This window comes from Peromyscus leucopus, chromosome 3 (genome assembly GCF_004664715.2).
Source record: "Peromyscus leucopus breed LL Stock chromosome 3, UCI_PerLeu_2.1, whole genome shotgun sequence".
Classification (NCBI taxonomy): Eukaryota; Metazoa; Chordata; class Mammalia; order Rodentia; family Cricetidae; genus Peromyscus; species Peromyscus leucopus.
In genome coordinates, this window is record NC_051065.1 from 147,115,449 (window position 1) to 147,133,046 (window position 17,598).

The window sequence follows — 17,598 nt, forward strand, 5'->3', positions numbered from 1 at the left end:
ATTAGTTAGTACTCTATATGACCATTCATATCTTAACAAAGTTTTAAAATATATATATATATATATAATATATCTGTATATATAAATTAATCTTGTAAAGTTTGATATAAAATTCATACTTTAAGAAAAGTTTAAAGAATCAGAATAGAATCAAAGAGTTGAGATTAGTAATAGAATAGTGCCTTAATTAATTTGGTTTTTCTCCTGTCTCATAGTAGAAGATGGCTCTTTCTTCTGGCATGATACAGGGAGTTTGTATTTTCCTTTAACAACATGCTTGAGTTTAAAGAAGGAGAGAGCCATTCTCCAACTCCATAGTGAGCTTTAAATTTTAATTGAACTGGGACTATTAAAAGACTGATAGTGTTAAATTTCTTTAGAGAAGAGCACAAATAAACATTTAGGAAGACTTATAAATTTTTTTTTAGATGATATACCCATAGGCCATTTCACTCTGTTTCCTGGGATAGATGATTTGTCCCTTTTCTTCAGTTATCTCATTTGTCCAGTTTTCTTCAGATTCCTTAACCTTCATTCTCCTAAAAGACAAAAAATGGCTTGCTATTAGCTCTGACCCCCAGGCAACTTTATTTATTAACATACAAATAAAATCACATTTCAGTACAAATAAAATATCACCATAATACCCTCATATCAAGGCTGACCAAGGCAATCCAGCAGGAGGAAAAGGTACCAAGAGCAGGTAAAAGAGTCAGAGACACCCCCACTCCCACTGTTGGGAGTCCCACAAGAATATCAATCTACACAACCATAACATGTATACAGTCTGGTATCCTCAACCTCTCCGGCTCCTATGATCCTTCCTTCCCCACTTCTGTGGGGTTCCAAAAGATCTGTCTAATGTTTGGCTCTTTCATTGACTCTTCAATTATTCTCTGTTTCTATTTTATTGATTTCAGCCCCCAGTTTGATAATTTCCTGTTGTTTCCTCCTCTTTTGTGTGTTCACTTCTTTTTGTTTTAGAGCTTTCAGGTGTGCTGTTAAGTTCCTAGTATGAGAGCTCTCCAATTTTTTAATGTAGGCACTTAGTGCTATGAGTTTTCCCCTTAGCCCTGCTTTCATTGGGTTCCATAGGTTTAGGTATGTTGTGTATTCATTATAATTGAATTCTACAAAGTCTTTAATTTCTTACTTTATTTCTGCCTTGATCCATCAGTCATTCAACAAAGAGTTGTGCAGTTTCTATGAGTTTGTAAGCTTTCTTTTGTTTCTGTTGCTGTTGAAATCCAGTTTTAATCTGTGGTGGTCTGATAGGATGCAGGGGGTTATTTCATATTTTTTTTGTATCTGTTGAAACTGCTTTGTTACCCAGTATGTGGTCAACTTTGGAGAAGGTTCTGTGATGCTTTGAGAAGAAGGTTTATTCTTTTGTGTTTGGGTGAAAATGCTCTGTAGACAACTGTTAGCTCCATTTGGTTCATAATGTCTGTTAGTTCCATTATTTGTCTGTTTAGCTTTTGTCTGGATGACCTATTTGTTGGTAAGAGTGGGGTATTGCAGCCTCTCACTATCAATGTGTGAGGGTAGATGTGTGATTTATGTTTTAGTAGTGTTTCTGTTAGAAACTTGGGTGTCCTTGAATTTGGAGAATAGATGTTAAGAATTGAAATGTCATCTTGGTGGATTTTCCCTTTGATGAGTATGAAGTGTCCCTCCCAGTCTCTTTTGATTAATTTTGGTTTGAAGCCTATTTTGTTAGATATTAGAATGCCTACTCAAGGTTGCTTCTTAGGTTCATTGCTTGAAATATCTTTTTACAATCCTTTACTCTGAGGTAATGTCTATCTTTGATATTGAGGTGTGTTTTTTGTATGCAGCAGAAGGATGGATCCTGGCTTTGCTTCCATTTCGTTATTCTGTGTGTTTTTCCTAAGGAAATAGAATCCATTAATACTGAGAGATATCAATGACCAATGACTTTTAATTCTTGTTATTTTGTTATTGTTGTTATTATTGGTGGTGGTGTGTGTATAAGTGTATGCTTCCCTTCTTTTGGTTTGCTGGAGTGAGATATTTATTTCTGTGTTTTTATAGGCATTGTTAACATCTTTGGGTTGGTGTTTTCTTTCTATTACCTTCTGTAGGGCTGTATTTGTGGATAGATGTTGTTTGAATTAGAATTTATCATGAAATATCATATCTTCATCTATGTTGTTTGAAAATTTTGCTATCATAGTATGGGCTGTCATCTATAGTCTCTTACAGTCTGCAGTGCATCTGTCCATGTCCTTCTGGCTTTTATAGTTTCCACTGAGAAGTCAGGTGTAATTCTAATAGGTATGCCTTTATATGTTACTTGGTCTTTTCCCCTTGCAGTCTTTAATAATTTTTATTTGTTCTATATGCTTAGTGTTTTCATTATTATGTGGTGAGGGGACTTCCTTTTCTTGTTCAATTTATTTAGTGTTCTGTATGCTTCTTGTACCTTTATAGGCATCTCCTTTATTTTTTCCTTTAATTTTATTTTACAATACCATTCAGTTCTACATATCAGCCATGGATTCCCTTGTTCTCCCCCCTCCTCTTCCCCATTCCACCCCCATTCCCACGTCCTCCAGGGCAAATCCTCCCCGAGGACTGAGATCAACCTGGTAGACTCAGTCCAGGCAGGTTCAGTCCTGTCCTCCCAGACTGAGCCAAGCGTCCCTGCATAAGCCTCAGTTTTCAAACAGCCAACTCATGCAATGAGCCCAGGACCTGGTACCACTGCCTAGATGCCTCCCAAACAGATCAAGCCAATCAACTGTCTCACCTATTCAGAGGGCCTGATCCAGCTGGGGGCCCCTCAGCCATTGGTTCATAGTTCATGTGTTTCCATTCATTTGGCTATTTGTCCCTGTGCTTTATCCAACCTTGGTTTCAACAATTCTCGCTCACATAAACCCTCCTCTTTCTTGCTAATAAGACTCCCGGAACTCCACCCAGGGCCTAGCCATGGATCTCTGCATCCGGATCCCTTAGTCGTTGGATGGGGTTTCTAGCACAACTATTAGGGTGTTTGGCCATCCCATCACCAGAGTAGGTCAGTTCCGGCTGTCTCTCGACCATTGCCAGCAGTCTATTGTGGGGGTATCTTTGTGGATCTCTGTGGGCCTCTCTAGCACTTTGTTTCTTCTTTTTCTCATGTGGTCTTCATTTACCATGGTCTCCTATTCCTCATTCTCCCTCTCTGTTCTTGATCCAGCTGGGATCTCTCGCTCCCACAGGCTCTCTTTCCCTCGACCCTCGCCCTTCATTACTCCCACTCATGTCCAGGTTGTTCATGTAGATCTCATTCATTTCTCCATCATTGGGTGATCCCCATGTCTTTCTTAGGGTCCTGTTTTCCAGGTAGCCTCACTGGTGATGTGAGTAGCAGTCCAGTCATCCTTGTTCCATATCTAGTATCGTCCTATGAGAGAGTATATACCATATTTGTTTTTCTGAGTCTGGGTTACCTCACTCAGGATGATTTTTTCTAGATCCATTCATTTGCCTGCAAACCTCATGATGTCATTGTTTTTCTCTGCTGAGTAGTATTCCATTGTGTATATGTACCACAATTTATTTATCCATTCTTCAGTTGAAGGGCATCTAGGTTATCTCCAGGTTTTGGCTATTATAAACAATGCTGATATGAACATACCTGAACAAGTGCTCTTGTAGTATGAATGAGCATTTCTTGGGTATATGCCCAAGAGTGGTATAGCTGGATCTTGGGGGAGATTGATTCCCAGTTTTCTAAGAAAGCGCCATATTGATTCCCAAAGTAGTTGTACAAGTTTGCATTCCACCAGCAGTGGAGGAGAGTTTTCCTAGTTTCACATCCTCTCCAGCATAAGGTGTCTTCAGTGTTTTTGATCTTAGCCATTCTGACAGATGTAAGGTGGTATCTCAGAGTCGTTTTTGATTTGTATTTCCCTGATTAGGGATGTTGAGCAATTCCTTAAATGTCTTTCAGCCATTTGAATTTCCTCTGTTGAGAATTCTCTGTTTAGTTCTATAGCCCATTTCTTAATTGGACTGTTCGTCATTTTGATGTCTCATTTCTTGAGTTCCTTATATATTCTGGATATCAGGCCTCTGTCAGATGTGGGGTTGGTGAAGACCTTTTCCCATTCTGTAGGCTGTCGATTTGCCTTGTTGACCGTATCCTTTGCTCTACAAAAGCTTCTCAGTTTCAAGAGGTCCCATTGGTTGATTGTTTCTCTCAGTGTCTGTGCTACTAGTGTTATGTTTAGGAAGTGATCTCCTATGCCAATGCGTTCAAGACTACTTCCTACTTTCTCTTCTAGCAGGTTCAGAGTAGCTGGATTTATGTTGAGGTCTTTGATTCACTTGGACTTAAGTTATGTGCACTGGTGACAGATATGGATCTATTTGCAGCCTTCTACACGTTGATATCCAGTTATGCCAGCACCATTTGTTGAAGATGCTTTCTCTTTTCCATTGTACACTTTTGGCTTCTTTGTCAAAAATTATATGTTCACAGGTGTGCGGATTAATGTCAGGGTCTACAATTTGATTCCATTGGTCCACATGTCGGTTTTTATGCCAATACCAAGCTGTTTTTACTACTGTAGCTCTATAGTAGAGCTTGAAGTCAGGGATCGTGATGTACAAGCATCTCCTTCTTTAGATTAGGAAAATTTTCTTGGGTCTTTGAGCTGAGATTCCTTGTTTTATTCCCATTATATTTAGCTTTGATCTCTTTATAGAGTGCAAGATTTCCTGGCTGTTTTGTGTAGAAATTTTTTAGATTTAATAATTTTTTTTGGCTGAAGTATCTATTTCTTCTATCTTTTTTTTTTAAAGATTTTATTTATTTATTATGTATACAGAAGAGGGTGCCAGATCTCATTACAGATGGTTGTGAGCCACCATGTGGTTGCTGGGAATTGAACTCAGGACCCCTGGAAGAGCAGCCGATGCTCTTAACCTCTGAGCCATCTCTCCAGCCCTCTTCTATAGTATCTTGAATGCCTGAGATCCTCCCTTCTCTCTCTTGTATTCTCTTGGTATGTTTGCATCATTTCCAGAATTCCTTCATTTTGTATTTTCTTTATTGCTTCTATTTCCATTTTCAGGTCTTGAGTGGTTTTATTCATTTCCTTCAACTGTCTGCTTTTTCTTGGCTTTCTTCATGGGATTTATTCATTTCCTCCAATTTTTTGTTTGTGTTTTTCTTGATTTCTTTAAGGGGTTTATTCATTTCCTCCTTAAGGACCTCTATCACCTCTATAAAGTTGGTTCTAAGGTCTTTTTCTTGTACTTTGGCTGTGTTGGGATATTCAGGGCTTGCTGTAGTAGGACAACTGGGCTCTGGTGGTGACATATCACCATGGCTGTTGTTGATTGTATTCTTAGCCTGGCATCCAGGCATCTGGGTTTGAGGTGATTTTACAACTAGGTGTCAAGTTTATCTTTGGTGGGTGTTTTATTTCTTGGTTTCTCTTTCCTTTTTGGTCTTTTGGTCTGTGTGGCCTATGTTTGAACAGAGGTTCTTCTCCCAAGCTGAAGACTAGACTTCTGGCAGCTGGCCTGGCCTCTTGTTGAGCATGGGCTCTCCATCTGCATTGGGGGCTGGGACATTGTGATTAGGGAGGGGCGATTGGGGTAGTTTCTGGGGTGCACTAAGAGAGGGGAGGAAGTCCTCAGGTGGGAGGTCTAGCTGGAGTTCTGGTGGCCTAGTGTCCTCTGGTCCAGCAGTTGAGTCTCTGTCTGAATATGCCTTCTAGTTCTTCTGGCTGCTGTGGCCTGCACTTGAGTAGAGGATGTCTGCCTGAGTTATGCAATATTTCTAATAGATTCCCAAGTGTCACGTACTGAGACGTGGAGTCCCCATGTACATCTATATCAGACCAGAAAGTCTGATATGTATGCCTCCATTTGTCTTGTTTGTGGAAAGGTTCTATTGTATTAGTTTTTCTAGCTTCTGCTTCTTTCTGAACTGTCTCTACACACTTGCGATTTCCTACCTCAGTATACACACACACACACACACACACACACACACACACACACACAGACACCCCCTACATATGTATATATATATGTATACATATGTAGCACGAATCTTAAAAGGTCTTATTAATAAAAACAAACCCAGAAAAGCCAGGTATTGGGGTGAATCTGAAAGATCAGAGAAGCAGAACAAATCACAACTGACCTCACCTTGCCAACTTTTCAGCTGCTTCTGTTTCCTCAAACTGGAAGTCTCTAAATCCTCATCCGAATTGATCTCAGCTGAATTTCTGCTAAAAGCCTAAAAGCTTAAAAGCCTCTAATTCCTGGTCCTCTTGCCTTATATACCTTTCTGCGTCCTGCCATCACTTCCTGAGATTAAAGGCGTGTGTCTTTCCCAAGCAAGACATGAGATCTCAAGTGCTGGGATTAAAGGTCTGTGGCACTATGCCTGGTGGTTTGCATTATGGCCTTGAACTCACAGAGATCCAGAAGGATCTCTGCCTTCGAAATGCTAGGATTAATGGCGTGTGCTACCACTGCCTAACCTCTATGTTTAATATAGTGGCTATTCTGTTCTCTGACCCCCAGATAAGTTTATTGGGGTGCACAATATATCAACTGCATTTCCTTTTTTTGTTTAAAATAAAAAATTATAACTAATATAAGAAAAAGTATATACAATAAGTATATACAATATATACAGTCAAGAATTACATTAACAATGTCTAGTCCATTAACATTTGACTCAGACAAAAAACTCCATTATATACATCAACAATGTCCAGTCCATTAACATTTGACAAATTCAGACAAAAAATTTAATTATTTATCCTAATTTGGTGAGTCCAATACCAAATTTATATACAATATAGAAAAATCCAATCCAATGTAAAATATTTAAAGCAAGTAGTTCCTTAAAAGTAGATTCAATAATCTACCTTTTATCTTATCATATCCATATTCTCTCATTTTTTCTTTTCTGAGTAGATTTAAAAAATCTACCTCTTATCATTTCAACATCTACCCTTTTTTCTTTTCAGAGTAGATTCAATAATCAACGCTTTTATCCTATTGTTTCTATCTCTTTTATTTTTTCAGAGTAGATTCAAATCTACCTCTTACGTGTATCCTCTTTTTTCTTTTTTTTCCTTTTCTTTTAAACAAGAATCCTGAATCTAATCTCCTTTTTTAACATTTTCCCCCTGACCATTAACAATAAGAACTTTTAACCAACTATCCTAAACAATGACAATTATCCATAAGTCATTGAATGACCAAAACCACCCACCCCACCTCTTGGGAATGTGGGCCTTGTTTTCTTAAAATTACTTCTTGCTTTCTGGGGGTGAAGACATCTTTAGGGAATCTTGAAAAGAATATTTTTCGGTTAATTGTCTCAAGTCCTTGCTTGAGTAGTCTGTGCAGCTGGATCGTCTCAGTTAGCCATCTTGAAATTGTCCTGAGCAGTTTGTAGTCCAAAGCCGATCTTTGGGTAATTTTTGTCAGCTTAATGGTGTTATCATTGTCCTAATCAAATCATTGTTGTGGGGTCCCATCCTCTTTTTGGAGATTTCAAAGTTGTTGAGTTGTTGTTAGGCGTAGTCATGGTTCACTGCAGATTTTTTTTTTTTTTTTTTTTTTTTTTTTTTTTTTTTTTTTTTTTTGGTGACTCCTCTGTGGTTTGGAGCAATATCAATTGTGTCTGTGGCAGAATCGTGTCTCACAGCCAGTCCCAAGTGTGCAGCACAACAGGTTCCATTCTTTTTCATCAAGATATTCTTTGATTTCAAGTCTCTGTGAGAAATAGCTGACTTTCCTTGGGTACCAACAATCTCCATATGAAGATGGGCAAGACGGCTTGCTGTAGACAGAGTGAAACCAAAAGGGATCCATGGTCAGGGTAATGCGACACCAGTCACAGCTGAGTCCATGTGCCATTGTCTTTGTTATCTGCTGCTATAAATTCTAGGATGTTTTCATGGCATAACACCACGGTCTGATAAATCTCTGCCTCTCAGAACCACAAACATTCTTCCCTAGAAGAGAGTATCTTCACAACAACCTCTCCCCACCACTTGCCTCTCCAAACTTCTCCAAACCTACCTTTGCCGATGCTTTCTTGTAACACAATGGTCCTGGCAATTGTTTTCTGAACAAGCAGTGGTAAACCTTTCATCCCCAGTAACAGCATCACTGCCACAATAAACACGATGAGAAGCAGCCAGCAATGTGGAGCAGCAGTCGCTGCCTCCATGGTTCCACTACCGCCATTCGTGGCACGGTCTGGCCCTGGCCGTAGCTTCTCCTCAGCAAGCCTCCCAGGCTGGCCTTGAACTTGGGATCCTCCTGCCTCTGCCTCCTTCAGCAAATCCTACTGGCGTACAACCAGCAAAGTGCAGCTTGGGCCTGAGCTGGGGCCCACAGCAAGTGGGCAAGGCCACAGGCAAGTGACATTTTCGGGAATTGGTACCCCACAAGTAGGATGCCAAATGTAAGACGAAGCTTAAAAGGTCTTATTAATAAAAAACAAACTCGGGAGCCAGGTATTGGGGTGAATTCTGAAAGATCAGAGAAGCAGAACAAGGCACATCCAACCTCACCTGGCTAACTGCTCAGCCAATCTTGTTTCCTCAAACTAGAAGCCTCTGAATACTCATCCGAATTGACCTCAGCTCAATTGCTGCTAAAAGCCTAAAAGCTTAAAAGCCTCTAGTTCCTAGTCCTCATGCCTTATATACCTTTCTGCTTCCTGCCATCACTTCCTCAGATTAAAGATGTGTGTCACGATGCTGGCTATTTCCAGTGTGGCCTTGAACTCACAGAGATGTGGATGGATCTGTGCATCCAGAATGCTAGGATTAAAGGCACATGCTCCACTACCTAAATCTATGTCTAATGTCTAGTATAGTGGCTGTTCTGTTCTCTGACCCCTAGATAAGTTTATTGGGGTGAAAAATATATCAACCATATGTATGTATGTATGTATGTATGTATGTATGTATGTATGTATGTGTATATGTATATGGGGCTGGAGAGATGGCTCAGGGGTTAAGAGCACTGACTGCTCTTCCAGAGGTCTTGAATTCAATTCTCAGTAACCACGTGATGTTTCACAACCATCTGTAATGAGATATGGTGCCCTCTTCTGGCATGCAGGCATACATGCAGGCAGAGCGATATATATAAGAAATCTTAAAACACATACATACATATAATTTGAAGAAAATGATGAAACCTTGTATCATGAATACAAATTCCTTAAAGCTTCAATAGACTCCTTGAGAACATTTTAAAATTTATAGACAATTTCATGTGATATAAAGATATCATTCTAACCCCACATATACATACACTGTCCCCTATATGAACATCTTTATAAGCACGTGGTTGCTACAACTAGTGAGTGAATAATGACATCATCACTGATTGAAGTTCACGATTACTAGACTCTCATCTGGGATGGCAACACTGTATTTAGCTGTCACATCTCATTAATTTTCTCTTGGTTGGGATGAGTTTCCAGAAGATACTTGTTTTAAATGATCTGAATATTAGTTCTTAGGATGACTGATCTGATATATTACAGGATATTCCTATACTAAAATTTGAGTAATTATTTTTGGAGAGGAAATGACAGGTGTGAAATGCTAGTTTAATTATATAGTACACAGGATCTAAACTATACAAATTATTATAGACCACTATTATTGCCTGATGGTCCACTTAAGGTAGAACATTTAAAAATGTACCCTTTTTTTCTTTATCTGATTCTTTATTTCTTTTTAAAAAATTGTTCTCCTTTCATACAATGCATACCAGCTGCAGCCTCCTGTCCTCCTGTCCTCCCAGGTCCCTCCACCTCCCCCAACCCCCAGATCCACTGCTTCTCCATTTCCTTTCAGAAAAGAGCGGCCCTCCTCTGATCATGGGACCTTTTTCTTCCTACTGGGTTGACTCATCCAGGCTTGATATGAGGGATGATGCCTGGTCTGACTGCATCTTGCTATGCTGTGTTCTGGCTCATAAAAGTGTACCTTTTTAAGGCTAACCACTTGGTATTGGATAACCAATTAGGAGGCTCATCCCTGGAGATTAATTCTCCCTCTCTCAGCAGGTATTATTAGCCCATAGCTCTTAGAACAATAAAATTAGGCCATGAATATGAGAGGGAGGAGGAATCATGGCAGAGATTAGAAGGAAAATGATAAATTATATTTTAATTAAATGTAAAAAATGATCTTTTTTAAAATCCATTTTCTGGTTCTTGGTATAATGAGTTATACCAAGAACTAAACTGTTATTTTGATACCCAGACAGTTTGGCATTATGTCCTCAGTGTCTGAATGTCCCTTACACTCTCTTTCCCTGACAACACCCCAGTAGGACAAAGGAGCCTTGACATTGGTGTCACCAGAGGTAGGCTTGGGTTGCTTGGTATCTGCGAGGGGGCAAGGATTCCTTGTTGTATCTGGAGAAGGTGGGGAGTCCCAGGTTCCATGTGGTCTCCACATCATGCAGGTTTTAAAATGACTCTATGACATTGCACTTACATTTACTTATTCCCCAAAGACAAAGTCTGGAGCTGTTGCCCAAAGGATTGGAAGCCATTTAGTTCCCACTGCTACTTCACTTCGAATGACTCAGCATCTTGGAGAGAGAGTGAGGAGAAGTGCTCCAGCATGGGTGCTCATCTGATGGTGATCCACAGCCAGGAAGAGCAGGTGCATCCTGGGAGAGAGTGGGGCCTGGGCCTGGCCTGCTCTCTGCCTCTTTTTACTAAGAGGGAGTTTTGTTGACATGGGTGTTGCTGATGTGGCAGAAGGCTTTGCATCAGGAAGCTGGAAAGGTTGCTTTCTACACCTTGCCCCTGGTTCAGTGAAGCTGAACAACCCACAAGGAACCATGACAACAGAAATGCAATGCCTGAGGGTGGAGGGAAGGATGAAATGTTTCTGCTTGAAAGAGCAGTTTGTGATTTCAGCACTCTAATGCTTCCTGTAGTACCCACTGCCTAACAGAGGAGGGCGCAGAGCTGACTAGGGAAAGGGGATCGAATCAGGAGAGTCACAGACAGCCATCAGAAATGAAATATCTGAGGTTATGAATGGAGAATGGTTTAATCTGCTAAATTCTCTCATGCACAACTTTCAAGAATGGTGCTGGGGAAGAAAAGACGGGACTGAGTCTGAGAACAGAATTCATTATGATCATGGACAGAGATTGTTTCCAGTGTCATGGAAATCAGGCCTCTGAGTGATGATTTTGTGTTCTGGTCAGCCAGAGAAGATGGCACTCCTGGGGTGGGGGTGGCTCTTCTATTCCTTGATCCTTTCTTTGTCTCTCATCTCTGTGCAACCAGAAAAAAAGTCAGTCAAAGTATCGCAGTGTTCCTCTAAAAGGTATAATTATTGTGTATTTATCTATAATTTGAGAACTATTTAAGGGCCTAGAGAAATGAACTAGGATTTGATTATTATGTATTTGCATAGGTGCATCATATTGGACCTATAATTTTGTATGGTTAAAATAACTTTTAAAAGATCTTATAAAATTCTATAACAGAAAAAGAATCACTCCATCCAGGCTGAATGCTGTATCTTTCTTTCCTCTTAGGATTTCATCACCAAGATCCTGGATTCTCAAGCTGCTTATTATATCGGGCTTTCGGATCCAGGTCACCGACAGTGGCGATGGATTGATCAGACACCATACAATGAAAGTGCCATGTGAGTCCAGAGTTACCTAGAGGAGTCCTGTGTCCTGTAGCATGAGAAGACTTTAGGGTGTTCCAGCTGTTGGTTATGAAACTAAAACAGCTCACTCCTGGTGTGAGTGGGGGGGATGGAGTTACTGTATCCCCATGTCCTCATCAAGGAGGCCTGTGAGACACAAGTCAATGATACTCCAGGAGAGATGAGGAAACTGAGTTTGAAGAGTGTAGCATGATAAGTACCCAGAGCAACCAACCAAAGTGCTACACCATGGTGGGTTTCATCATACTTTCAGTCTCTCATCTATATATTTAACAATAGGATTTAATTTATTTTCATTTGTGTGTATATCTGTGTCTCTCTTGAGTGTCTGCCATGTATATGTGGGTGCTCATGGAGCCCAGGAGAGGGTGTTGGAGTCTCCAGAGCTGAGGTCACAGGTGGTGTGACTACACCTATATGTGTGCTGGGATCAGAACTCTCCCATCTTCTGGAAAAGCACATGCACTTTTAATTTCAGAGTCATCTCCCCAACTCTTATTTATATTTTTATAATAATAATTAATGTCAAGACCATAACTGATTATTTCTCTTAAATCAAAACCCACATTCTGATATTGTTGTGTGTTTTATTAATGTAATTATTAAAAAAACCTCTAATATCTTAGTATTTTCCCACATTCTATCCTGATTTCTGTTGTGAGAAACAGGTAGTGATGCTACTGTCCTTCTCAGTCTTCAGAGGAGACAGGTAGGAGTCCAGGATAGTAAGTTACTTGTCCTAGATGACAGAAATAAGTGAATTATCTAGATATTTTAAGTAGTTCTCCAGTCTCTAAAATAAGACTGTTGTAAAATGGAAAACAAACTTTAATAAAACATGAGAATGAGAGACCTTTCAGCAATAAATAAGCACATGGAATGACAGTCCTCAGGTACCAAGACCCAGGGATGAAGTAGCCTCTCGGATGTGTTCTGGGAGAACAGTTGAGTGACAAGCTAAGAGAATATTGAATGCGGTGGACCCAGTTTTCAGGGACACGTCAGACATGGGTGGTAGAGAACGGTTGGTGTGTACACACTTGAATCTGCTTCCACAAATTCCCACTGCATCCTGAGGCTTGCTTACTCTTGTTTTCTCTTTCCCAGGATTACTGTGGGAAACACCCTGATGCTCTGTCCTCCCTTCCAGGTTCTGGCACCCGGGTGAGCCCAACTGTGGTGATGAACAATGTGTCACAATAAATTATCGGAGTAGGGGTTGGGGCTGGAATGACGTCCCTTGCAGTGGTCAACAGAAGTCAGTTTGCCAGATGAAGAAAATATGGTTATGAATCAAGCATTCTCCATGGACATGGATTGAATTTTTATCCAGCATTACACAGACACCTGGAAAGACCTTCTTGTGGAAGAGATGACCATAAAAATTTAGGTAGGCAGCCAATAGTTATCCATATGATAATGCAGGTCCACATACATACTTATTCATTCATTCTATACCCTTTATATAATGAGAATTACCCATATACCAGAGACTCCACAGAATCCCTTTGTGCATATGTAGTAGCACACCAGCTTCTCTGTCCATCCTTAGATTCCTAACACCTTATTCGATGATAGAATTGTATGGTGTGGTCCTTCTAGCCATTTTTCTCTTTCTTTGTTCCTCTGTCTTTGGATTTATTCGTGTGTAATTGACAAATAAATTATATTTTCACGTTACACTGTCTTGACTTGATATGTAAATGCATTGGGCAATGGCTACCACAATCAGGTTAACAACACCCTCTATTACCTAACATAGTTGTCTGTTTTGTGTGTGTGTGGTGTTAGAACATTTAAGATCTTCTTAAGTAATTCAGACAGACAGGGTGACATTGTTACCTATTGTCACTTTGATCCTCAGTGCTTACTCACATTTTCTCTGGCAGTTTGTGCCCTTCCATCAGCATTTTCTTGTGTCCCCCAATACCTGCACTGCCAGGGACCTTAAGGAACTTGGTCCCCATGGCTAGTGCATCAGGTGCTGTGGGTGCTGTGTAGCTGATGTGGGCCTCTAATGGATGGCTAATCCTGGGCTGTGTGACCTTTATCAACAGCAAGTTTAAGAAGATGTTAGCCAACCTTCTACTGTCCCCCCTAGTGATTTTTTTGTGTCTCATGTTGGTGTGGACAGCCTCTGCCCTGTGGATAGACATCCAAGAGACCCATATGTCCCACGGAGGCCTGCATGCTGCTTAACACCTTGGAGGCCTATTCAATTTCTTACAATGAACATGTTGAAACACAATTGGCTGGATGGTCTCATCAATACTCTTAGAATTACCATCTATAGTAATGATTGTTGACATTTTGATAATTTCATATATATGTGTGTATATGCATATATATGCACATGTTACTTGATAGGTCAGTTGAGAGCTAGTTTGATACATAGCACTTCAGTCAATATTTCAGTATATACCATCTGAAATTTTTAGTGCAAAACCAGACAATACCATTATCACTCTTGGAAAATTTATCAATTCTTTTCTCAGATGATGTGTGATCTTGCCTGTATTTCCTCAGCCATCCCCAAAATGTTTCTTATGGCTGTTCTAGTAAACCATAGCCAAAAACATTTCATTTACTAATTAAATTATTCTACAAGTTCAGGCCATACCTCTATAAGACTGTTCTCATTTCAGACTCAAGCTTCAAGTTCAGGAGTTCCCAATGATGTCATTACTTCAAGTTAACTGTCTGTAGAGTCCCAGGTTCCCATGATACCTGCAGATTTATAAGCTGTTAGGAAGACACACTGAACTAACAATTCTGTTCTATTAGTATTGTAGTTTTGTTATGTAGAGCGATACAAAGCAGAACTAAAGTGAGGGACATATCAGGTGAGATCAGGGAGGGCCCCATAAAGAAAACTTCCATGGACCCCATGTATACATCTCCTTCCCAGAATGTTAATGAGTGGCAGTATATAGAATAGGTCAACAAGGGGGCATTCATCTGAGCTCTGATGTTCAGAGATTGACCAGGGTTCATTATATAGGTGAGAGTGTTTGGTTGATAAGAGAGTGAACTCTGTCTTCAGCATCACTTCCTGCCAGGGTGAGCATCTCATGGCTCAAAGTTCCACACTTTAATCACAAGGTCACTGTTTCTGAAATAGTGAGCCCCCAACATGAATCGTCTTGTTAGCATGAACTATGAAAGAACTGAGCAGCATAAGGCTTCATGGCCTACCATGATAAAGCAGACTTCCCAGTAGCTCCAGGAATTCCAAAGAACTAGAGAGGTCACCCACCTCCCATGACCTGGTTAGAAGTCCAGAGAAAGTCTTTCTTCGACAGGTCAGGTAAAAATGATATGACTGCAGATGTAGGTGAACAGGAAAATGTGCACCATCACTGTCCCAGGTACTCCCACACTGATTCATGACAGACCCATGGTGCACATGACAGACCCCCAAACACTCAACCCACATGACACTAGTTTGCTTCAATATCAGAGAGAAGTAAAGCACAAGTTTGAGTGTTTTATTATTTATTTTATGTATATGAAGTGCTCTATCTGTACGTATGACTTTATGCCAGAAAAGGGCAGCAGATTCCACTGAAGATGGTTGTGAGTCACCATGTGGTTGCTGGGAATTGAACTCAGGACCTTTGGAAGAGCAACCAGTGCTCTTAACCACTGAGCCATCTCTCCAGCAAGTTTTAGTATTTCATGCTTTTGTTGCAATGGTTCCTCTTTTCTGCTGTTGGGACTAAAGTTTCCTTTTGACAAAATAACAAGTCATCTCCTGAGTAAACAGTAAAGGGATTAGGTGTAGATGCTATGCTGGTTCCCAGGTGGTTACATACTCTTCTGTAAAAGACTGTTTCAATGCCTTTGATTCATCTTCCTTCATATAGAGTATGCTTTCAATCCCAATTGGCTGGTTTGTTCAGGTGGTTTGTCCAAAGAATGAGAATGAATCTGATTCTCTAAATACAGGAGGCTATTACATGTTCAACTTATAAGAAACTACTATTCTCTATGATCCTGACTCCCAAAGATAAAGGTGGAAAGAAGCAGAACAGAATTACAGTGACCCATAGCCAGACACTTAGTAAATAAACACAGAGCCAAATACAGAGGAAATAGCCAAAGAGATCAGAGTAATGGCCACGACTAGCTTTAGCTTACCACCAGCAGTAGTTTCCCGAGAGAGAGAGAGAGAGAGAGAGAGAGAGAGAGAGAGAGAGAGAGAGAGAGAGAGATTCTTCCTGTCTGATTTGTGTTTTTATTGCCTTTCTGTTCTGCCTTCTCATTGGCTCTAAGCCCAGCCATATGACTTCCTCATCACTGCCTGTCTATACAAACCTCCACGTCTCTATGGTTGGTACTGGGATTAAAGGCTAGTGTCACCATGCTTGGCTGTGTCCTTGATCACACAGAGACTCTGCCTGCCAAGTGACCAGATTAAGGGCATATGCTACCACTGCCTGACTTCTGCTTAATGGCTATTTGACCTCTGATCTCCAGGCAACTTTATTAATATACAAATAAAATATCACATTTCACCACAAATAAAATATCACCACATTTCCCACTTTTATTCTAATTAAAAGAAAAAAGCTCTAACTAATGTAAGAAAAACTATATACAGTAACTACAATGACTATATACAGTATATGCAAACAATAAATACCTCAACAATGTCTAGTCTATTTTACACTGACATTTGACAAACTCAGAGAAAATAATTCCATTATCTATCCTATTTTGGTAAGTGTAAAATGTACCTGATTTACTTTATATCCTATCTTATATTACTAACAGAGAACTATCTTATAATGTTTTTCAAATTTATACACTTACACCTCTTTAGTGAGTTGCTTTTCTGAAATTCTTAACAAGGAAAACTATAACTAGAACTATCTAATCTTCAGATAACTATAACTATAGCCATAACTTCAACTCCCTCAGAGACCCAAGAAGGAAATAATATTACCTAATAAAATAGGAAGTGCAAGCAAGTGCCTTCCCAAAAAAATGTGAGTTGACAGAAACAGCCGAGGTTTCTCTACAATATTCGCAATATTGGGGCATCATCTTCAGCCTATAGGCTTAGTGTATCTGACAGACTCATTTGTGAAGTAGAATGTACACAAGGCCTACAGATCGTCCTCACTTTCTGTGAGAGCAGTCCATGTACCAGAAACACCTGAATTCCACTAGTATCCTGTCATAATTCTGGATTTTAAATTCTGGAAATTGTTGATGTTTTTTTATTTCAGCTATCCATTCTTCTTGACTTGTGTGTGGCTTCATCTCAGCATCCTGTTCTTCTCCGCATCCCATTCTTCTCGGCTTGTGGGTGGCATCATCTCTTTTATTAAATGCCAGTCTACCATTGAGAGGTTAGACTCCATCAGCCTAGTTACTTTTTCAAGAATAACTGTTCCAGCTACTGTTCCTCTGCACACCAGAGGCTATCAGTTCACTGCCTGTTTAGCTGCCTTTGAAGAAAAGGGCACTGTACCTTTTCTGGATTGCAAAAGCCACTTCAGGGATGATACCATATTGTCCTGGCCTCAGAGGATGCCTGTTGCTAAAGCCACAACACACCTGTCTTGGCAAGAATCAGTAGTCCTTTATTTTGTGTCCTGTCTGTCCATTTTGTCCTGTTTGTCAGCAGTTTATTTGAGGACACTTTGTTGTCCAGTGGCTAACTTTTGCCACAACGAAAGTTAACTCCAGGGCTGGGCTATGGTGGTGCATGCCTTTAATCCCAGCACTCCCAAGGCAGAGCCAGTTGGATCTCTGTGAGTTCTGGGCCAGCCTGGGCTACAGAGTGAGTTCCAGGAAAGGCACAAAGCTACACATAGAAACTCTACTTTAAAAACCAAAACAAAAAAAAACAAAAAAAAAAAAAGAAAAA

The 17,598-nt window shown here is 40.1% G+C and overlaps 1 protein-coding gene and 1 pseudogene across 1 annotated transcript; one reads left to right on the forward strand and one right to left on the reverse strand.

The window, feature by feature from the left end:
* LOC119087733 overlaps positions 1-8,221 on the reverse strand; it is a 21,449-nt pseudogene extending 13,228 nt beyond the window's left edge.
* A 2,308-nt stretch (positions 8,222-10,529) lies between these two features.
* On the forward strand, positions 10,530-13,400 carry LOC114688010 (C-type lectin domain family 4 member A-like; the record flags this gene model as incomplete). The annotated part of the gene is made up of 3 exons (XM_028862633.2): positions 10,530-10,688; positions 11,581-11,693; positions 12,871-13,400. Coding segments are annotated over 3 exons (414 nt in total), but the record flags the coding sequence as incomplete, so codon positions are not given.
* Positions 13,401-17,598: the final 4,198 nt, after the last annotated feature.